At 37.5% G+C, this 24,373-nt stretch overlaps 1 protein-coding gene across 1 annotated transcript; it reads right to left on the bottom strand.

Annotated features, from left to right (window-relative positions):
* Positions 1-24,373, bottom strand: LOC111144418 (DDHD domain containing 2). The gene is made up of 18 exons (XM_022498703.1): positions 24,163-24,373; positions 22,486-22,713; positions 21,564-21,754; positions 20,885-20,974; positions 20,224-20,344; positions 18,307-18,396; positions 16,817-16,952; positions 13,995-14,203; positions 13,653-13,720; positions 12,468-12,590; positions 11,012-11,107; positions 9,850-9,978; positions 9,587-9,742; positions 9,215-9,317; positions 8,906-9,076; positions 8,075-8,237; positions 2,888-2,995; positions 1-2,437 (listed from the first exon to the last, which is right to left on the bottom strand). Exons 2-17 carry the CDS (start codon positions 22,703-22,705, stop codon positions 2,914-2,916), a joined length of 2,148 nt encoding a protein of 715 aa, XP_022354411.1. The 5' UTR covers positions 22,706-22,713; positions 24,163-24,373; the 3' UTR covers positions 1-2,437; positions 2,888-2,913.

Raw genomic sequence — 24,373 nt, 5'->3', positions numbered from 1 at the left:
ACGTAAGTGATACAACTAAGCCATAGTAGAGGCTGATATCTGTAAATATTGAATAGTCTCAGCACTGACTTCGTAATTGCTGTGCTTTTAATTCTGAACTACATCTGCCTATGATCATGAAAACACCAGTCAAGGGAAAAGAACTTAAATATTAGTTCTTTACCCCAAACTTCCTTTTTTAATTAGCTTTAATAACATAAAGGGGAAGAAAATGGTTATTGTATTCATTTTCTGTATAATGGATCGAACCAGGTAAAAGTAGGCAACTGGTCAATATGGTTTTATTTCAGTATTTCATAAACTTTTAAATAGAATCATGTAAAAAACAAACATTTCAAAAAGTGCAAAATATTAGAAAGCTAATCAGTGCTATTAATCTTCCCATGCACACAATCTCTTGCTGAGATAAGCAATACAAATTCTGTAGCAGGGACTATGTATAAAATGATACTCTACAGAGTTTAAAAGTAGGCTTGGTCAAGAGATTGCACATGATACAACTGAAGTAGTGCAAATAACACAGCTAAATAAAGAATTTAAATCAAGCTTATTAACCTGTGTACTACACAACCATGATGATACCGTAGGTGGAGAGACGAGATAGGAAGCTCTTTTACAGTCGCCTGCCCCTCACCATCAGAAAACTTTTCTTAGTACCAACAGTGGTTTATCTAGCTATCCAGGGTTACGCTGTTCATCTTTGGTTATAGGGACTCATTCTTTCTTGCTTGTCCTTTGGTTTACTCTTAAGCTATTCTGCTAATATGAAGAATAAATTTAAATTTGAAGACAACAACTTGACAAAAGCTTCCCCTTTAAAATATAATTGAATGCACCCTTACTTCAAACTCAGCTGATATAGTAAAGAAAATAAAAGTATTCCATATATCTGACACTTCTTAGTGGCTCAGCATTAGTCTATAAGCAGATGGACAAGTAGAGGCCAGGAATGGATTCTGTACCCCAGCCCTACCTCTGCCATCTCTAAGGTGACAATGATTAACCTTCCCTTTCCTTTTCTCTGGAAAGGGATAGAGATCACTGCTGTCACACGGATGGCTTAAGTAAATGTTAAATGCCAATGCACTGGATAACCATGATACATTTACCAAAAAACCCTTTTTTTATAAAAAACAAGACACAGCTTGCCTGCCTATTCCACTTTATAAACAGAGAGGCCTATAGGAGTTGGAGAAGAGGGTAAAGGACTGCCACAAAGAGAACTGCAAAGTCAATGACAAACTCTGACCAATGAGAAAGAATACACAGCACAGTAGTGAGCAGATGCCCTGGAAAGTACCAGTCTACATGCACCCGCCGTCTGCAAGGTACGGACATCTCACTTTGCATGTTCTGACACGGGCTCTGCACTGGCTGCACAGATTTTTCTTTCAGAGTAAGAAATATTTCTCCCAGCTGAAGCTACCTGCCCAGCCAACACGACCTGTGCCATGAGGCTGTTAGATAAGCTCTCTGGATTACGGGTACCTAAGGAGGCAATGGTGTTTACAAAATGTTTTCAAAGAGGACACACAATACTGCCTTCACTCAAGTGAATATCGTGGTTGACTTGCACAAATTCTACTTCACCTTAAATGTACTACTGATTTTAGTCCGCTGTCAAGGCCATGGGATTTCAGGTTTTGTCAGCCCTTATAACTCTGACCTCAACTTAAGAACAGAAGTTACTATCAAATAACTAAGATTTCATCTAGAGTCTCCCCACTCGAAGCATGATATAAAAGGCCAGGTCTAGAATATATAACATCTTTGCTTTATAAAGATGCACCTAATGTGAACTAAATTATCCACTGAAGACTCTGAGAGCAGCTCGAACAGCTGGGAAAACAATGAATAGCATCAGTGATTCCTTGCAGGCAGCGGTCCGCTGCGGAGAGTAAACAATGCTGTGTGTGAGCTACACTTCAGTCCCTCACACAGTACTTGTAGGAAACAAAAGCTGCTCGAAGGAAGCTGCCCAGCTCCACACCCACTTAGCCTCCAAATGCAGAGAACAGCGATGAGATGAGCGCACCCCAAAAATGCCTTCTGACTCTCCGGAGCCTGCTTACAAACTGAAGCATTTCCTAAAGATAAGCAATAATTTCCTAGAAAAATTTCTACCAAGCCAAAATAAACTCAAAACAGACTTTATACTATGTCAAATAATAAGCAATAGAGGACGGCACCTGTCATCCAGAATTAAAGATGCAAACAAACCCCACTATGAAGAGTGGCAAGTGCTTCTATGAAGCCAGTGGTCAAAAGTAATAGGGTCTTCCCTTTGCTTTTCCTCTCACTTCCGAGATAACAAGATTATCTTCCAAAGACCCAGTGGTAAGTAAGTGACAGGCAACGTGCAGGAAATGACGCGGCTGAGGAGAGGCAAACTGCAGCGACAAGCAGGCGCGTTTTCTGGGGGAGGATCCTTCAGTGTCTAGGGAAGAGCGGAACAGAGGTCATGATGCAGTCACAACTGGAAGGCGACCAGGCAGAATTCGGGAGTCTAATGCGTGAACTTTCTAGTTACACATCTAAGAAGCAGAGGAACTTAAATCTCAGGATGGGCTCTTTGTCATTAAAATTGTAACTGTTGCCACGGTAACTTAAATGATCAGAACTATTTAGATTCTGAGTTTAGATCCTAAACTGACAGGTGTTACTGGGCTAAGTCACCAGCAAACACACACACACTCTTGGTCTAAATGGGCCACTGCACTTATTCCTCAGCAGTTTTAACCAGAGTCCCTCTAAAAATGAACAATAACCTAGATCTTGGTGACAGGCAACAGAAAAGTACGTTTATAAAGAGCTCAAGGCTACACTGTTCCTCATAACGTGTCAATATGTAGGGACTATGCTGCATACATGACATTTAAAAACTTACATCAAGCAGCCATATATGGTTCATTTTTACTGTAAAGGCTGATCAAGGAAGATGCCCTGGGTCTGGTAGATTTCTTTGAGGACCAGCAATACCGTATCTTCAGACTCCCTGTAAAGAGAAAAACTTAAGTTGTAAGAAGAAACTAACCTTTATACTAGATGCTTTACATATATTATCTCATGTAATCTACACAACCACCTTACCAGTTCATTTTTCTCAAAAGTTCATTTTACAGTGGAGTATTACTTAGCCATAAAGAAGAATGAAATCTTGCCATTTGCCATAATATGGATTGACCTAGAGAATGTTAAGTGAAGTAAGAGACAAAAGCCTATGATTTCACATATATGTGGAACCTAAAAAACAAAAGAAATGAACAAAAACCAGACTCTCATACATACAAAGAACAATGTGGTTGCCAAAAGGGAGGGGGGTGGGGGGATGGGTGAAATAGATGAAGGGGATGAAGAGGTACGAATTTCAAGTTATAAAATGAATAAGTCATGGAGATGAAGAGTATACCACAGAGAATATAGTTGATAATATTGTGATAATGTATGGCGGCTACACTTATGGTGAGCACTGAACTATCCAATTCACTATGCAGTAATTCACCTGAAACTAATATAAAATTGTATGTCAACCACGATTTTTTTAAAAAAGTCTAGCATTATGTCTGGTAATACAAAAAAGCTAGTAGTAAATAACCAACCAAGAACTGTTCCTTTTCCACAGAGCTTCTTCTTGGAATAATATGGAAGAGCCATCTAGTTGGTCACCTTAATTTTTTAAATGTTATTTACCTTTTTAAAAAATATACTATAGGGGCATCTGGGTGGCTCAGTGGGTTAAGCCTCTGCCTTCAACTCAGGTCATAATCTCAGGGTCCTGGGATCGAGCCCCGCATTGGGTTCTCTGCTTAGTAGGGAGCCTGCTTCACCCCCACTCTCTGTCTGCCTCTCTGCCTACTTGTGATCTCTGTCAAATAAATAAATAAAATCTTAAAAAAAAAAGTACAATCATATAGTTCATAATTCAAGATCTAAAAGAGTGTTATAATGAAGTTTCACTTCCACCTCTGTTAACCACTGGTTCCCATCTTCTGACAATCAAGTTACCAATTCCTCATGCATCTTCCAGATCTCATTCTGTGTGTGCCCAAGCAATTACTTATATCTAGTTCATAAAGAACTTTGATTAACATCATGAAGGACTGCCTTAAGGACATACAGCAAACATTTCTCTAGATCTGTGGTTTAACACTTTTTGAATCATGTATCTACTTGAGAATCTAATGAAACCAATGGATTTCTCCCCAGAAAAGATTATATATATATATGCATATATATATATATATATATATATATATTTTTTTTTTTTTTGGATATGTTTTTCCAAAATATAAATAAAGTTTCATTGGATTCATATGCTTTTTCTATCCCCCAGAAACTCCATACACAGACTTCAGGTTAAGAAACTCCTATGCCAGTCTAGGGGCATTAGCTAAACTAGATATTCAAATGGTGTGATCCTGGTGCATAAATAAATGGATCAAGAGAAAAGAAGTTCAGAAATAGTCCTAAATCTATATAGGAATTTAATAAAGTGAGACTCTCAAATCCACTAACGGTGTTGTGACAAATGGAGAGGCATCTGGAAAATGACCTGAGCCAATCTAAACCTGTCACTGGAATAAATCCAAAGTGAATCAAACATTCACATGTAAAAATGAAACCATAAAATATCAGAATAAACTGTGGTAAGGCATTTTTCAGAGGATAAGGAAGATCTAAGTATGACACATTCTAGAAGCCAGAAAAGAAAAAAATCAACAAATATGACCACATAAAAATCAATCTTTTCAATGTCAAAGACAACCTGGGGAAAAGGCATTTGCAACTCATCACAGACTGATCAACAATAAAAAAACATTTCAATATAAAAGAGAATAAAGAATATAGAAAACTCCCAGAAAAGGAAACAAAAATGGTCCTGAAATATAAGTCAAGATGCTCAATCTTATTCATAACTAGAGGAATGCAATTTTTTTTTTTGGCAAGTAAAAGGCAAAAGATTGATCTGAAGAGAGAAAGGCGCATACAAGGCATGCAACTTAAACACTATAGCATGGGGTGCCTAGATGGCTTAGTAGGTTGGCCATCTGCCTTCAGCTTAGGTCATGCATGATCCAGGGTCCTCGGATTGAGCCCCATATCGGGCTCCCTGCTTGGTGGGGAGCCTGCTTCTCCCTCTCCTTCTTCTCCTTCCCCCTGCTCACATGCTCATGTGATTTCTCATGAATAAATAAGCAGAATTTAAAAAAAACCTATAGTACACAAAATACATACACTGAAAACTACAAAACATTGCTAAGGGAAATTAAAGACCAAAATAGAGATACTGTGTTTGTGGATCAGAAGACTCAGCATTATTCAGATGTCAATTCTCCCCAAATTCATCTGTAGACAAAATATTTGCAATCACAACCAAAATCTCAGAAACCCACTAGTTCAAAGAGATACATGTATCCCGATTTTTTTTTTTAAGATTTTATTTACTTATTTGACAGAGACCAAAACCAGGGGGAGCGGCAGGCAGAAGGAAAGGGGAAAGCAGACTCCCTGCTGAGCAAGGAGCCCAATGCTGGGCTCAATCCCAGGACCCAGAGATCATGACCTGAGCCAGAGGGAGAGGCTTAACCAACAAAGCCACGAAGGTGCCCCCCAATTTTTTTAAAGATTGATTTATTTGAAGGTCGCCTGGGTGGCTCAGTGGGTTGAAGCCTTTGCCTTCAGCTCCAGGTCATGATCGCAGGGTCCTGGGATCGAGCCCGAATTGGGCTCTCTGCTCAGCAGGGAACCTGTTTCCTTCTCTCTCTCTCTCTCTCTTTGCCTGCCTCTCTGCCTACTTGTGTTCTCTCTGTCAAATAAATCAATAAAATCTTAAAAAAAAAAAAGATATATTTACTTGGGAGAGCAAGGAAGTATAGGGAGGAGGGGCTGAGGGAGAGGGAGGGTGAGTCTCAAGAATACTTTGCACTGTGCACAGAACCCAACATGGGGCTTAATCCCACCACCCCGAGGATCACAACCCGAGCCAAAACCAAGAACTGGGCACTCAACTAACTATGCCACCGTGGACCCCAATGTTTATAGCAGCATTATCAACAGCAGCCAAATTATGTGTCCATCAATAGATGAATGGATAGTGATAGGTGGTATATACACACAGTGTGATACCAGTCAGCCACAAATAAGAATGAAGTCTTGCCATTTGCAATGAAAAGGGTGGAGCTAGAAAGTATTATGCCAAGTGAAGTAAGTCAGAGAAAGACAAATACTGTATGATTTCACTCATATGTGGAATTTAAGAAATCAAACAAATGAGCAAAGGAAAAAAAAAAGACATAAACCAAGAAACAGATTCTTAACTATAGAGAACAAACTGATGGTTACCAGAGGGGTGGTACATGAGGGGAAGAGTTAAATAGGTGATGGGGATTAAGGAGTGCACTTGTGATGAGCACCAGGTGTGTGGAAGTACTGAAGCACTATATTGTACATATGAAACTAATATTACACTATATATTAACTAACTGGAATTTAAATAAAAACTTAAAAAAACAGGGCACCTGGGTGGTTCAGTTGGTTAGGCATCTGCCTTTGGCTCAGGTCATGATCTCAGGGTCCTAGGATTGAGCCCCAGTCCTGGAATTGTCCTGGGATCCAGCCCCATGTAGGGCTTCCTGCTCAGCAAGGAGTCTGCTTCTCTCTCTCCCTCCCTCTCTCTGTCTCTCCTCCCCTCTCCCCTGCTCACGCTCTCAAGGTCTCTTTCTCAAACAAATGAATTAAAAAAACCTTTAAAAAGTAAAATATAATAAAAACTTTTAAAAAATAATAAAGAATCGTAATTTAAGTGGCTCAGTCAGTTAAGCATCTGCCTCCGGCTCAGATCATGATCCCAGGGTCCTGGGATCAAGTCCCACATCGGGCTCCTTGCTCAGCAAGGAGTCGTCTTCTCCCTCTGCCCCCCACTCCCCCTGCTTGTTCTCGAACAAATAAATAAATAAAATCTTAAAAGAAAACCTAAGGGGCACCTGGGTGGCTCAGTGGGTTAAAGCCTCTGCCTTCGGCTCAGGTCATGATCCCGGGGTCCTGGGATCGAGCCCCGCGTCGGGCTTTCTGCTCACCAGGGAGCCTGCTTCCCTTCCTCTCTCTCTGCCTGCCTCTCTGCCTATTTGTGATCTCTGTCTGTCAAATAAATAAATAAAATCTTAAAAAAAAAAAAATTAAAAAAAAAAAAAAAAAAAAACCTAAAAGCATGCATTTTTGAAGCCTTATTACCCATCCATCTTATTTTCCTAGCTATCTTTTTCTTTAGTTTCAATTTATTTGGTGATTAAGTTCTTTTCTGTTATAATGTATGAATTTCAATAAGCATTAGTAATCCATTCTACAACCCATCAGATAATCATATTTAATAATGATTAATTCTGTTGAATAAGTTGTGGGTTTTTAATGTACAACATGGTACTAGAGTTAATAATACCATATCATATACTTGGAAGTTGCTAAGAGAGTAATTCTTAAATGTTCTCATCACACACAGTGTGTGTGTACACAGAGTAATTATGTGAAGTGATGGAGGTGTTAATCATTTCACAATATATACATGTATCAAATCATGTTGAACATCTTATACAATGTGTAAACTATATCTCAATAAATCTGGAAAAAATATTTAAATATTAAAAGTATAAACTTAAAATGAAAATAATAAATTCTGATCTAGCTACTGTAAATACTTTCAAATGAGTTTACAATACTTTTAGCAACAGTAATGTATTTGTTCCAGTCCAATAATATGGACCCTTCCTGTCCCCCACCAATGACCAAAGGACACCACTTTTAAAACTAAACTAGCTGAACTCATGGTTGCTGGCATCATCAGCCCATGCTCTACCCAACTGCAAAGTAAAAAAACAATGTGTTTAAATCAGATTTATTTAAATGATATAATTGTGTTTTATAACTGTCTAAATGAGAAATCACTCTAATCCCACATGTACACTAGCCTACCCTCCCTTTCCTACATCTATCAAATAGCTTTGAAACAATTAGACCCCTCCCAAAAAAAAGAAAGAAAGAAAAGAAACAACACTCAGAAACAAAAACAAACCTCACTTACCAATAGCATAGATGGCTTTGTAAAGCAAATAAATATTCATTAAAACTTTCAATGGGCTTCTCTTGTAGCACATAGTCAATGCGCTGGCCTCCATTCAGCATTCCCACATTGATGGGTGGGACTTCTTCTTTAACTGTCACAGGGGTCTCTTCTGTGTTAACATCTGGACATAGAAGACCCATAATAACAATCTAAAAGCTTCCGGCCATCCAAGATTGTCCTTACTTCCCTTCAGACTACCAAGTTTACAGTAGGATGAAGTATTCTCTGCTCAGAAAGCTTTCTGCACCTTCCTCCTCTCAAGCCCCTCAAAGCTTCTCCTCAAGTCATACTGATTTGTTCAATCCCATTTCTTTCCCGTACCTCTGACAGCTAATTCATTTGCCTCTGGTTTATAAACTAAATAGAAGTAGGGATAGAAATCTTTCGTATTTGAAAATTAAAGCAAAAAGAATGCAACATTAACTGTGAAATTAAGAGGAGAGCATACTAGCTAGTGCCCAGCCAGGAAAATAAAACGGACCAATAATACATGACATTGCCCTATAAAAGCAAGGTGCTTCACAGAGGAGGCTCCTAACCTCACTTCCAGAGTTCCCAAGTAAGGAATGTCTTTTAAAGCCTCTGTACCAGATATTCAGCTTCTCTTGACATTTTTCCTCACAAATAATGTTTCTCCATAATTTGTGGCTATGAGACCATAGAAAAGACTAGCAGAGGGGAAGGCTCACTAGGGCTCATAGTATTGGTTCTATACCATGAGTAAGAAATACACACTATGGACTCTTATCAGACCTAATGAAGGAAATTGAAGTGTACAGTATCACTGACCACTCAGCTTCTCTGAACTTGATTCAGATTCTGCTTCAGTTTCTTCTGTAGTTTCTGAAGCCTGCAAGGCAGGGTATGGAGCTCTGGTGAAAGACTTCCAGGCCATCCGCAGTGAACCTAGCAAGTTGTTCTTAAGGTCCATACTCATCCTGGTCAAGCCCTCTCTCAATTCTGAAACATATTTGAATAAAGAACATTATATGGTTTACAAAGAGTTTAGGGTCCAACACAGTTAAATGAAGTGAATGAGGTCCAGTCAGTCTGCACCGACCAGACATCTAGAATTAAAAGTTCTGTACTCAGACTTACCTAAGTGCATTCGCTTCCTGCCCTTATGATGTGGGATTAGCATTGGCTCAAATTCCACTCCTGGAACCACCATCGGTTCAATCCTATAGGCCACAGGATCAAACTACATAGGAAAAATAATAGCTACAGATACGTCTGCTGAAGAAAGACCACCTTAGGAACTGTGTATCAGGCAAGAATAATCATAAGCTCATAAAAAAACAAAAACTTCAGTTGTTTTGCCCCATCACTTTCAGGTTCATACTATTGTAAATTGTCTCATTACCATAAAATAGTATAGGAGAAAGCAAATCAACACAACAGGAAAGTATATGTTCTTTATCAATAAGCTCTAATATTCAGGTGAAAAGACAAGAGCTGTCCAATGCTTACAGGGTGATAGATATTGAAAAAACCTTTGCATGTTGGAAATTTATAGTTGGGATCAATTCTTTTTAGTCCTCGGACAGTAAGGAACATTCCAATGGGAGATCCAAAGGCAAAGAATATTTCTGGTTTGTAGATGAGCCGGGGGTATTTTACAGACACCTGGAAAAAAGATAAAAAAGTATCTCTCATTGATAACAAAAGTGACCTCTGTTCCTACCATACCAAGGGCACGCAATGAAATGACTCAAAGTAATTAGTATTATTACCTGCCCAATGCCAACATCCAGATAGTCACCATTTCCAGTAGCATTGGTTTTACTGCAGAAGCCTGGTTCTTTGAGGATGTTGGATATAGTCACCCCTGAAGCTGGCTGCAGGGTTGGTCTATTAATACCCTAAAGAATAAAATAATTCTGTGGAGCTGTTATGTTCTAAAAATATCCAAAGAAATACACAGTCTGAAAGGATACTTAGGAAAGTTTTGAATAATTCTAGGAAGAGTCTCAGAAAACAAATAAAGCTGATGAAAACAAAAGTTGTCCTAAGTGATGAACGGACATCCTTACATGCTCTAAATCAATGAAAGCTGTACACAGCTATCTGGGCGGCAGCTGAAACTTTAGGCATCCATTATGAGAGAAACAACAGCAGAGCATGATGAAGAGGAATACCGAGGGCCTCGAAGGGTTTCAATGAAGCACAATTCCCTTTTAAGTAGAATGTCTCTATGGGTATACAAAATGATATAGATACTGGGCCACGAACTGGGCCTTGAATAAGAACTAAGCAATCTGCTACAAAGTTGAAAAATAACTGCTAAGATATGGAAAGGAATTTAGTGGGCGAAAAAACTAAATGTAAAAGTACTATTACAACATGGATAAACCTCAAATTCATTATTCTAAAGCAAAAGAAGCCAGTCACAAAAAGCCACACACTGTATAATTCCATTTAGATGAAATGTCCAGAACAACAAAATCCACCATGACAGGAAGTAGACCAGTGGTTCACAGGAGGGAGGAATGGTGAGTGACTGCTAATGAGTATGGGGTTTCTTTTTAGGGTGATGTAAAAGTTCTCAAATTAGATAGTGGTAATCGTGACACACCTCTGCAAATACACTAAAAATGACTGAACTGTATACTTTAAAAGGGTCAATTTTATGGTATGTTATATGAATTATATTTCAATAAAGTGATTATGAAATTTTTAAAAAAAGGAAAAAAATGGAATGGTGGGAAGACTCCAGGGGAGACAAGACTTCTGAAGCTAGTAATATTTTTTAAGGATATCAATTAAGAAAATGTGTTTAATTTCTAAAGAGAGCCAAAGATCAGTTAACAAAGTTGCTTAGCTGCCTAACCACATCACAAAGGATATAAGGATGTCAAAAACCATTTAATCCTACAAGCTATATTATACACATACCATTAAATTTTTTCTGGTCCTAAAGTAGTTTAATATCTTCTTTCTTGGTCCTAAGGGAATTCCCATTTCTTGAAGATCTTTGTCAGTACATAAAGCCTAGGCACAGAAAATCAAATATCCTTATTTCTAGGCAAAATAAAAAGAATTAAATGTCCTGTTCTCTGAGAGGAATGAGACCTAAGCACTACTATTCTTTTTTATATTAATAGGGGTCCCTACTGGTACATCATTAATAATTTTGAGGGGGAAAAAGTACTTTATTCATAAAAGCCTAAAGAAGAATAAAAGGTACCAGTACTATAGTATCAATACTACAGTAATACAGATGACATTGTATTATTATACATATAGATGTATTTAAAAAAACCTATAGAAGTGGGTATCTACCTACATGACAAAAGAACATTCCTTGATTTCCATGCTTAGATGTCACAGTCCTGAGAAAGATTCTATCCCTACTCATGGACATAAGCAGTAAGAACATACAGCAAACACTGAGCATGAAACAAACTAACAATCAAGATCTCAGCTTAGGTGCTACTCACCTGGTTAGGTTAAGTTTTCCTTCACCCTCCCAGACTACTAGTCTTATTATACATTCTTAATACTACTATGTAATTTTCCAATTTAGAACTTACCACAATTGTAATTAATTATGTTTATTTGATATGTGTCTTCCCCACTAAGCCATAAACACAATGTTTATGTTTATATGTTTATGGTTTACATAATACCTTACTGACCACTCTATCTCTAGTCTAGTACATGGTAGAGCATGCCTGCTCATATTAAGCATTCACTAAATACCTATTAAATGAATGAATGTATTGCAAGCCTGAAAAAAAGCAAAAAAAAAAAAAAGTGGCAGAAAACCAAAAACAAATAAGCAAATATCAACAGTAGGGCTCTTGAAGTATAAGAGAAAATAAGCTGGAATGATAAGTGGTCATTTATTCTTACTCTGTTTTCTGAGCTATGTTGTTTTTTAGTCTTTGCTCTATCACTATATGTTTGTCAGTATGGCTCCTCTGAACTTTGGTCTCCAACAAAGCAAAGATCACTTTATAAGATAAAAAACACATAAATAATGCTTTAGGACATTACTAATGATAACAGAGTTTTTATGACTAAAATGCTTCTGAAGGGCAGGCTCTTAGTCAGCACTAAGATGAAGATAAACCTAAAAATATTAAAAATGGTATAAGCATGAAGTTTTTTTGTTTGTTTTTTTAAAGATTTTATTTATTTATTTATTTGACAGAGAGAGAGATCACAAGCAGGCAGAGAGGAAGGCAGAGAGAGAGAGAGAGAGGAAAGCAGGCTCACCGCTGAGCAGAGAGCCCGATGCGGGACTCGATCCCAGGACCCCGAGATCATGACCTGAGCCGAAGGCAGCAGCTTAACCCACTGAGCCACCCAGGTGCCCCTAGCATGAAGTTTTAAAAGATTATTTTACCAGCGCTTCCTTATCTACTTTCTCCTTCTCAAAGAGATTAAAGAATTCGGAGAGTTGAAGTTTCTTCAAATCTTCCTCTAGCGTCAGTGTGTCTCCCTCATCCATGACAATATTTGGTGCATCCTAAAAATTAAATTGTAAAGCTCATATTCTCTAAATTCATTTAGATGGTCCTTTATTAGTACTATCAGCAATAAAAATAATGTACTATATAAGAGTTCTATATAAAAAAAAGAGTTCTATATAAAGATATACATAACTTTAAATAAATTGTAATTTGTACAAAATATAAATTAAGTAGTTAATCTCTAAGTTTGCAACTTTAGTTGAAACAATGTTTTCAAATAAATGAATGCATGAATATTATCAAAGTGTTCTTCATCTTCATTAACAAAACATTCATTGAGTTCTTATTACAGAAAGAGTATTTAAGACATAAAACAATCTTAAAATAAAGCCCCTGTCCTGGAAGAACTCACAGTCCAACAATAGAAATGACACTTATATAAAAAGAGAAAACATACAAGATAGTATATGCTAACTACTAATTCAAAACTATAATGTGTCACAGGACTTTGTTTTACAGATGTTTTGTTTTAAAGATTTTATTTATTTATGTGAGAGAGCGAAAGAGCACAAGCAGAGGGAGCGGAGGAGGGAGACAGAAGCAGACTCCCCGCTGAGCAGAGAACCAGACTCAGGGCTTGATCCCAAGACCCTGGGATCATGACCTGAGCCAAAGGCAGACATTTAACTGACTGAGCCACCCAGGTGCCCTACAAAAGATGTTTAAACACCAAGTCCCCCCACCGCTTTCAAAGGGAATTTCTACAAATTATATCACTTTGTGTCCAATTCATTCTTCATTTCCTCATATGTAAACTCCATTTCAGTTCAATGATTCTATAATTCTAATAACAGAAGAGAAGTACATATTTATAATGGAAAATAAGATACCTATAGTTATTTTAGAATGTGGCAAATATTTGTGGAAGCTTATGACTATCTTGCTTCTGTCATCCAAGAAGATACCAAGAGATAAGTCTATTAAAATTAAAATAAATGTAAAATTAATGTGTTACGGTATGGGACTAAACTAAGCAAAAAGACAAAAAAGTAAGTCTAAAATCTAAAAATCGTCTTAAGAAATGGTACAAGAGAAGTATATCTGTGTATCTAAATTACCTTTTCACTGTCCATATCCCCCAAAGAATCTTTCTGATTTGTTAGTATATCAAACAGTATAAGTGAACCTAAAACAGAAGAAAGAAGGGACAATTTCTAAGTACTGGCACTACACAGCTTTTATACAAGAAGTATTAAGCCAATTACCCATGTAGCAAAATCTATGAAGCAGAAAGTTTTTTTTTTCCAATCCACCACCACCCCCTTCCAACCCCTTCCAAATTCTTCATCACAGACCAGTTCTAGGCCTCTAAATGTGATACAGGGAAGACATTGTACTTCAAAATCAGGTGTCCTTAATATGTGGTAGTCCTCTCTGATCACAGAGAATTCATTTGTTACCTAAACTATGACCAGCAATGGATACACCCCCTTTGAAATCAGGGTTCCTCTGAAGAAAAAGTGTATATATTCGGTTCATTTCAGAAGCAACTGTGTCCACGATAGTCTGACAGTAGGTGGGGCTATTATAGAAGAAGACATCCAGAATTGTGTCATTGGTGAAGTGCCTTAGGCGATTAATGCTGGGCAGAGTTATTCGCTGCAGATCTCTGAGGGGGGAAAAAATATATATATACATATATATATATACACACACATACACATATATATTTTAAGCAGAAAACCTAATACATTCTATAACCTCCTCTAAGTTATTATCCAGCTTAGCCTTCAAGCTTAGACTTAGATATTTAAAGATACAAGAGACAGTATCTATTAATAGGAAACACAAAGGACTCAGAGACATGTTTAATTAAGTCAAAACGATGTGATCAGCAAAAGTCAGTAAGAATCTCTACAAGACAACTTCTTTAATACATAAATTACAAGGAGCTAAGAGATGGAAAGGTAATCAAGAGATTAAAAGAGACTTAAAAGACAAATCAACAAGGGGCTCCCGGGTGGCTCAGTCGGTTCAGCTTCTGCCTTCGGCTCAGGTCATGATCCCAGGGCCCTAGGATCAAGGCCCAAGTCGGGCTCCTTGCTCAGTAGGGAGTCTGCTTCTTCCTCTACCTCCCTGTCTCCCTGCTTGTGTTTGATCTCTCTCTCTCTGTCAAATAAATAAATAAAGTCTTTAACCAAAATAAATAAATTGTGTGTGTATAAAATTACATTTACTAGACAACTGGAAACTTGAACACTGTATATTTGCTGATATTAAGAACTTTTTTAGGGGCACCTGGGTGCTCAGCTGGCAGTCTGCTTGTCTCCCCCACCTTCTGTCCCTCCCCCTGCTCATGCATGCTCTCTCTCTCTCTCTCTCAAATAAATAAATAAATAAATAACTCTTTTAAAAAAACAATTTTTTTAGGTGTGATAATGGTGTTATGGTTAATATATTTTTAAAGGTCCTTTCCGCCATCAACAGATGAATGGATAAAGAAGATGTGGCATAGATATACAATGGAATACAATACAATGCAGCCATCAAAAACCCCCAAATCTTGCCATTTGCAATGATGTGGATGGAACTAGAGGGTATTATGCTAAGCGAAATAAGTCAATCAGAGAAAAACAATTATCATATGATCTCTCTGATATAGTTAATTTGAGAGGCAGGGCGGGGGTCATGGGAGGAAGGGAGGGAAAAATGAAACAAGACGGGACGGGCAGGGAGACAAACCATAAGAGACTCTTAATCTCAGGAAACAAATTGAGGGTTGCTGGTGGGGAGGGAGGTGGGAGGGATAGAGTGGCTGGGTGATGGTAACTGGGGAGGGTATGTGCTATGGTGAGTGCTGTGAGTTGTGTAAGACTGATGATTCACAGACCTGTACCCCTGAATAAAAATAATACATTATATGTTAATAAAAAAATAAAAATAAATGAAAGTCCTTTCTGATATACAAACATACATTTACAGATGAAATGATATAATAAGATTTGGTTCAAAAATAATATGGTGGAAGGATGGGCAGTAGACAGAGGTTGAAAAATAATGGACAGAGCAGAACTGACCATGTGTTCAGGCTTGTTTGTCCTGGGTAATCATAATCTGTATATGAAGATTCATTATATAAGCTATTTTTGTATACAAAATTCTCTGTAATAAAGAATTTTTAAAGACAGAAAATACAAGATGATTTTTCTAGAATTCTCAGCATTAAGGTTTTTTGATCACAAGTCAAATGATAAGTGGATCAGCTCCCTTTCTCAATGCAGAATTTCTGAAAGCTGAAAGAGAGACTACCAGATGCCAAAGGCAAACAGAACATCTCAAAAAGAAAAACCATGCTGACATTATCCAAATCAACTTCCAGTTAAAGCTTTCTCAAAATACCCAGAAAGAGTCCTCAAAGATTCAACAGCTTCTGTAGTTTAGGGAGCAATTTGCCCTTAGGAACCTCTTAGCATCAGCTCAAACCTGAAGAATGTGAACTCTATGCCTAGTAAAAGCAACACCATACTACAACATCTGGCATATGGAATATGCTCAAATCATACGGTATTAAGAACTGAGAGACACAGAATCAGAAAAGCCATTTCCAAGACCAACATGGAAATAATACTGACTACTTCCTTTATCTTCAGGAAAAGCATCTGCCATTTTATCCTAGAACTATATCATGAACACACTTCTTTCTGGAGAGCCTACGGCTCTCCAAAATATCCTTAATATAAGGCAAACTTCTCTGACATTACCATAAAATCTACAAACAAAACTGGGTTTGTGACTTAAGAAAGCCATCACTTAAAAGTTGTATGAATTATAACTCAGGTTATAAATGCTAATAACTTAATGTTCAGGAATTTCCTTTTTTTCCCCCAACATGGACAAATATTATCTAAATATGATCACAAAAGGAACAACAAAATACTTTGTACATCTTGAGGTAGGCTGGCTTTGACATCTAAGATGGAAATGCTTATACACTATAGGAATAAAGCAATGTTTGGTTTTAATGCTAAAGAAATAATAATAGCTATAATAGAAAATACTAACGAGCTAGTAAGACATACTGTAAAATACACACAGTTCTTTACGCCTCACCAGGTCAGCATTTAATAATGTATCTCTAAGAAAAGACATAGAAGTACAAAAAACTTCTCATTGAACAAATTTTTATATAATTAGCTATAGCAGAAATATCCCAACCATATCAATGATCAGAAAATGCATTATAATCTTAGTTAACAACTCAAAGACATAAGGTATTACTCACACATCCACACCAGTAGAATGCAAAGGACTATGCCAGTTGACTGGAAGAAATTCTACCCTTCCAATCTGCTGATTTTCTTGGGCTTTCTTAAAATGTGTCTGCAGCAGGTTCAAGGAAACACTGCGAAAATCGTTAACTGGAAAAGACATTAACTTATGCATACCAGGGAAGCAATGAATTCATAGAATAAGGATGCAATAGATCACATAATTATGCTCTCTCTGTTTGCTTAGAACACATATTTACTTAAGTGAAAAACAGCAAAGTGGTATTCAGGAAATATCAGTGCACAAAAGCTATTCCTTTAACACAGAACATTATTTTATACAAAACACTTTATCTAAAGAAAAGTTAAGGGGCGCCTGGGTGGCTCAGCGGGTTAAACCTCTGCCTTCGGTTCAGGTCATGATCTCAGGGTCCTGGGATTGAGCCCCGCATCAGGCTCTCCACTCAGCGGGGAGGCTGCTCCCCCTCTCTCTATGCCTGTCTCTCTACCTACTTGTGATCTCTCTCTCGGCCAAATAAATGAATAAAATCTTAAAAAAAAAAAAGAAAAAAAAAGTTAACTTCAAAACTTCTGTGTCATGGGAACTATTTCAATTTTTTAAAAAACAAAAAAATCACATGACTGTGTCAATTGGCCTTACAGTTAGATTCCTAACTAACTTTCTGGTTCTTATAAACAACCTCTAACCAATATTTTAGATTTAAAAAAACAAACAAACTGCTATTTGAAATTCATACTACAACAGTCTTAACCTTCCAGAAGGTTTCTGCTTAGAAGCATTAACCAGTAGAAGATTCCCAAGTTGGGAGACTCTGAATATGTACTATTAAGTTTTAGAAGACACTACCTTTTAAAATCAACTTATACTAATGACCTAAATATTCCAAGTAGAACATCAAGAGCTTTATCATACTATGAATTACAAAAATGACTTAAGTTTCTGTTATTCATTTAAACTATATCATTGAGGCACCTAGGCGGCACAGTCATTAAGTGTCTGCCTTTGGCTCAGGTCAAGATCCCAGGGTCCTGGGATGGAGCCCCACATCAGGCTCCCTGCTCAGCGGGAAGCCTGCTTCTCCCTCTTCTATCCCCACCTGTTTTCCCTCCCCCGATCACACTCTCTCTGTCAAATAAATAAATGTTAATAAATAAATAAATAAATAAACTATATCACCTTTTTGGTTCCCTTTAAATTTAGAGTGGTTAGAGAGAGGACCATCACATTCATAAAACAATTTTATAAGGATTAAGGGCTTGTTCATTCAAGAATTATTAGTTAAGAGTATAAACTATTAGCCTAAGGAATTCACCAGTCTTTAGGTCTAAGTTAAGAAGCTTTACTACCTTGCCACCTGTCTTTAGCTCTCCAAATCTTATTATGCAGATAAAAGACTAAAAACAACACTTTATCTTGGCTCACAGGAGCACTGACTAATATTCCCCCTTAAATGATTTAATCTTACATGCTTTGCAAACCTACCACACTGTACAATGCTTCGAAAGCGGAGATCACAAGCTGGTCCAATCCCATGGACTACAAAAACCAAGTGATCTATTTGTAAAGGTTCTCCTGTAAATGATATTAAAAAGAAAAAACATTTCATATAAATAGTCTTAAACTCTGTTTATAGTCAAACATTCACAAAGAATAAGTTATAAAAATGGGCAAATTAAAATACAAAATCATTTTTTAAAAAGAATTTATTTATTCATTTGAGAAGTAGGGAGAGGAACAGAGGGAGACAGACAAGCTCAGCAGAGGCTCAATCTTGTAACGCTGAGATCATTACCTGAGCCAAATTCAAGTCAGTCGCTTAACCGACTGAGCCATTCAGGCATCCCCAGCAGAACATTTAAAGGACACGAACAGTCCTATATTTTACTTAGTAAAATAATGATTTTACCATGTTTCTAATTTATCTTGACATAAATCTGTAAAAAAATTTTTCAGACTTTAAACTTTTCATTTTGAAATAACTGCAACCTTACAAAAAACATGAAAGAATTGTATCGACACTCTCATACACTTTTTATAGATTCGACACTTCAACACTTACATTTGCTTTATTATTTTTTTTCTTTTTTTTTTTTAAGATTTTATTTATTATTTATTTGACAGAGAGAGATCACAAGTAGACAGAGAGGCAGGCAGAGAGAGAGAGGGAAGCAGGCTCCCTGTCGAGCAGAGAGCCCGATGAGTGACTCGATCCCAGGACCCCGAGATCATGACCTGAGCCGAAGGCAGTGGCTCAACCCACTGAGCCACCCAGGCGCCCTGCTTTATTATTTTCTATGTGTGTTTACACACACATTCATTTTTCTGAACCATCTGGAAGCAGGTTGCATCTATTATCAGACTGCATACATCATACCTCTTTAAATACTTAACCCTTTAAATACTTTAATATGTATTTCCTAAGAATATTTTCTTAAATAACCACAGTAATCAAATTCAGGCAACATAACACTGGTAGGATACTTTTATCTAATAGTCCATTTTTATCAATTATACCAATAATGTCTGGTGTATATATAAACCCTAAAATTTTAAACTCATCTTTTTATTTTTTTAAGTTTTTATTTAAGTAATCTCTATACCCAATATGGGGCTTGAATTTACAACCCTGAGATCAAGATTCATACAGTCCCCTGAGTGAGCCAGCCAGGTGCCCCTAAACTCATCTTTTTAAATTATAGTAAGACTAAGATAAGCCATCTCCTCTCAGAGATAAAAAGGAATTTTCTAATCCAGTTAAATATATTATAAAACCAACCATAAATGGCCCCAGATAGATAGCGATGGATAACCACTAAAGTTCACTGAAAAAATTTTCCTTAGTTCACAATCTTCAAGAACAGGAGTTACCAGAATTAATTTTTGATTCATTAATTTTACCAGAATTAATAATTGATTAATTTTAATCAAATAGGTAGAATCACACTTCTTAAAATTAGGACTAAATCAGTTTATTTGTACCAAGTGACTTCTTGATTAGTACTGCCAAATTTTACCCATCCCACAATATATATACTTAGCAACTTTAAAATAGATTTTTACATCTATTAAGATTCTCAGTGACTAAGTTTCGGCTCAGGTTGTGATCTCAGGGTCATGAGATGGAGCCCCACCTCCAGCTCCACATTCAGCGCAGAATCTCCTTGAGATTCTCTCTCCTTCTCCCTCTGCCCCACCTACTTGTATGCTCTCTCTCTCTAAAATAAATAAATAAAATTTAAAAAAGATTCTTAGTAGATGAAGTAATGCTAATCTTAACTCATAATAAGCCCATATGACTAAATCATTTTTAAGCCTTGAGGTAATCCAAAACCATAGAAAAAGGTCACATTTAAGTCATAAACAAGTACATCAGAAGAAAAAATAAACAATTAACATTACCACAATGAATGTCAACAGAAATGTTCTCAACCCCTCTCTTCACTGTCCTTGGTCGACCCTGTTCAGTGGGTGTTGAACCCCATTCATCGGACCCTGCAACTGGCTGGTAATGCACCATAAGCTTAAATAAAAAAGATCAAAGCAATAAATATATTCTGCATTATAGACATCTCTATTTATACATTCTCAGGGATAGGAACAGGTTTTTCAAGACAGAATACATAGTCAAATCTCAACTAGAGTTTTGATACCCAACTCTGATGGCTGGAAATGAGAACCCTGAAAATACAGTAGGCCAATGTTGTACATATTAAATACCTTATGATTTTGTCAATTATACCTCAATAAAGCCAAAAAAGAAAAAAAAATCAGGCTAACATCTTTCAATAATACCCTACACACGTAAAATATGCCCACATAATGTGTCAGTGATATTCTTAATTTATAGTGTTGTAATTTTCCCTAAGAAAATTGTTTTGTATAAGGTGAAGAAGGTAAAAAATGGTGGCACTGGCTACAAGTTTCATAATTGTGAATGCAATGTAAAAATTTCCAAAGGATAGCCTAAATAGAATCCCTATGAAAAAGAAACCAATTAAGCTCTCCTTAGTAATGCAATTAACTTTAATCCCACATGAAAGAAAGGCTTAATTTGCTTTACCTTTGGATTGTGTAATATAATAATTTCTCTGTTAGGAGACTCCAGTTTCTTTTTCCACTCATCCAGAGTTACAGCAAGCATGTATGTTTCCTTAACAGAAAACACATTTCATTAGATTTCTCTAATAGCTTTTCTATTAAAACTGAACTTTTTTTTAGGAGAATACTGCTAGATAAACAATTAGGTAAGAATATCCAACTCCAATGTATCAAATATTTGAAAATTCTTTTAAAATTACAACAGATAATAGTAACAACAAAATTCCCTCTTATTTTTATCATCTAGACTAGATAAAATCACTATTCATATTCTGATATACTTCTTTCAATAATATTAATGTCTACTCCAATTTAAAGAAGGCAAATTTCAGACTGTTTCCAGAGCCAGAAAAATAAAAGGCTAAAAGACCAATCCTGTGGTCATAATTTAAATATTATTAACAATGATCACCGTTAGGGAAAAAATTTTAACTTAAAGGCATAACATTCTACATAGTATTTTAAAATCTGAAAATAAAAACTACTTTATCTTGAAACTAACTCGCAAAAGAAATGCTACAAATGTGATCCAGATACAACCAAACTCTTTCTAGAAATTTCACAAAAACAAGTCACAAGAGAAGATTATTAAATAGAAGAAGAAAAAAATGAAAATAAGTAAAAAGGGCTCAAAGGAATACCTCTAATACTTGGCTGAAGCTCTCTGAGTAGGGAACATACTTATTATCTTTGTCTCCTTTGTAAAACCAGGTACATCGTCTCACTTCTGATGCTAGCTCATCCCAGTATACAGCATACCGCATCCTCTCCCCCAAATGCACATCATATCTGCCCCCATCAGTGGGGACAACTCTCCCATTACAATCTTTTCCTATCAAGGATTGCAAAGGGGGAAAGAAGTACATATATCAAAATAAACCTCCCAAAATACAATTCTGAGTTATACTCTAAATAATGTAATGAGACCTAAGAATGAACATATTCTACTTGCCTAAACATTAAACAAAATGGAATTGATATTTTTTAACTAATTCACAAACCATCAAAACCATTCTTGGTTTTAATGAAACATGAAAAAAATAATACCCAAATGCTGTTTTGTTCTTTTTCTGAGATAGTAGTGTCCCATTAAACAAACAAAGTATATAAGGCTTTCTGAATTTTTTTCTTGAGGGGCCAAAAAGTAAATTAACAACCATGACCGTCATGATGATAAAAGTTACCGGCATCATTCTTGTTTCATAAAAGAGGAAAAAACAAGAAACAAGTTAGAATTCATTCTTTTGCAATGTGACATGCCCCCATTCTTCATAAACAAAAACTGAAACATGCTAGAATATAAGAAATATTATTAGATAACTATGCAGAAATTAAGTACTGTTTTCAAATATAAACCAAATTCTTAAATATTATAATGTAACTGGTTAGTAATGCAAAGCTTCTATTTCTATATAAATATGCTACAGAAGAGAACAGCCCAAAAAAATGCTACAGAAAAAAAATAGAAAAAAATCTAATATTTTTAATAGCACTCAATACAAGAACTACTGTCTTAGACTGAGAGAAATAGTCTTAATCTATCAGAAGTCATTTCCATCTTACCAGATCCATATGCCTCTTCCAGCTGCTGTGAATCCTCAGAGTTGAAAGGAATCCATGTCTCCTTAGAATCTATTATTTTACAATAAAACCAATGAGGAGAAACTGGCTCATACAAACTGCCAGTGTCCATGTCTAGTAGCTCAAAGGAACTACATGAGTTTGGTGACGGGGATGGATCTGACTGGGACAATTGTTCCTGGTGTGATTCCACTGATGACATTTCGCTCTCTAAAAGACAAGATACAAGAAAACTATTGGGAAAAATCATTTTTCTTCTATTAAAAGTGAAATTTCTCTCTCTCTCTCACACACACAACTGGTCATTTTAAGGTGTCATTTCTGGAAAAGAAAATCTCAAGGGCCACACAACTGAATACAGAAATAACATGCAAATTAACAGCTGAATTTGAGGGGGAGGTTTAAACAAAATGCTTTTTATAGTCAGACCAACCACCTTACACTGATTTCCCAATTCTCTCAGAAAATTGCGTGGCTTTAATATAGACAAACCAGAGGGGCCCTGGATGATTCTGCCAGTGAAGCACCTGCGTTTGGCTCAGATCATGATCTCAAGGCCCTTGGCTCTGGAGCCCTGCATGACACTGGGCTCCCTGCTCAGCGGGGAGTTTCCTTCTCCCTCTGCTCCTTCCCCTGCTCCTGCTCTCGCTCACTCTCTGTCTTTCAAATAAATACAATTTTTAAAATAATAAAATTAAAATGACTTAAAAAAAAAAAGACAAACCCAGAATCAGAAGAAACACATGGTCAAAAATTTATTGCAACAAAACATCTTACCTCAATTTCAATCTAAATCTATTGCTAAAGGCAAAAAATTTACTCCGTCTTAATAACACCTAGATTTTAGGCTCCAGGCCCCTATCATTACACACTTACATGCTTATCAGAATCTTAAAATACTGAAAGTAAAACTATTCACTTAAGACCCTGTCACCTTCTATTGATCCTTGAAGTGTACTTAATTAGTGACTAGGACACAAATTCTGAAAACACGAACCCTAGTTTGAGCCACTGTGCGCACGCGCGCACCCACTCCCACCGTCCAAGTCTCAGGAGAAAAGTAACAAGTGACCTCAAATGCCTCCTTCTCTCAAACACGACTCTGACCTATGTGGTCCTACCCCTTCAACACTCAGACCACCAGGCAAGGAACTTCACACACCCAAGTGTACTCAATTTGAGGGGAGTGAGCATTATTGGTATCTCAGCACCGAGAGCAGCGGGATGGCAAACACCTGGCCTCCTCTGGGCTAACGCTCTCCAGGCTTTCGGCCGCTTTATCTTTCTTCCTGACACCAATTTACCTCCGCCACCTTGGCGCGTCCCTCTCCCCCACAACCCTGGGCCTCCTGCAGCCCAGATCTGGGACCTCAGATCTCGGGGGCTTGCCTCCTCCCGCTTCCAGTCCTGTAGAGAGGAGCGGAGCCACCGATGGAACAAGCGCAGTCCGTACTAAGGCAAGCCTGGCCCCTTCACCCGGATGGAGGTCACTTCCCCGCTCCCCGCCACAGTGGTGGTCCTCAAAGCACCTCTCTTCTCTGCCTCAGGCATCGCGTCCTCCTCCGCCACCGGCATCCCCATCCCGCAATGCCTCCAACCCGCAGCCCAGTGGCCTCCCTCCGCCCAGCCGCCCACCCCAACACGCCGTCGCGGGTTTACCTGACAGCCCCGCTGCCTTTCACACACTCCTGCCCTCGCTGAGGGGGGCACGACATGTCCCCGCGGCGGCCTTTTCCCCGAGCCCAGGCGGGGCGGAGCGCAGCAGGGCTGAGCCTGCGGCCCCGCCAGGCTCGTGCCCAACACTGGGCTCCACTGCGCTCCCAGCGGGCGAGCAGCGGGTCGGGCTACGGAGAGCAGAGGTGAGGTGGTG

Source organism: Enhydra lutris, unplaced genomic scaffold, assembly GCF_002288905.1.
Source record: "Enhydra lutris kenyoni isolate GAN:26980312 unplaced genomic scaffold, ASM228890v2 scaffoldscaffold11, whole genome shotgun sequence".
Lineage (NCBI taxonomy): Eukaryota > Metazoa > Chordata > Mammalia > Carnivora > Mustelidae > Enhydra > Enhydra lutris.
This window is presented reverse-complemented; position numbering and strand designations above follow the sequence as displayed.

Coding starts and splice junctions, on each gene's coding strand:
- LOC111144418 (XM_022498703.1), bottom strand. CDS start 22,705: ATGTCATCAGTGGAATCACACCAGGAACAATTGTCCCAGTCAGATCCA. Junction 18,397..20,223: donor TTCTGTTGACATTCATTGTG/GTAATGTTAATT, acceptor TATCATTTACAG/GAGAACCTTTACAAATAGAT. Junction 14,204..16,816: donor CATTCTACTGGTGTGGATGT/GTGAGTAATACC, acceptor TTCCCCCCTCAG/AGATCTGCAGCGAATAACTC.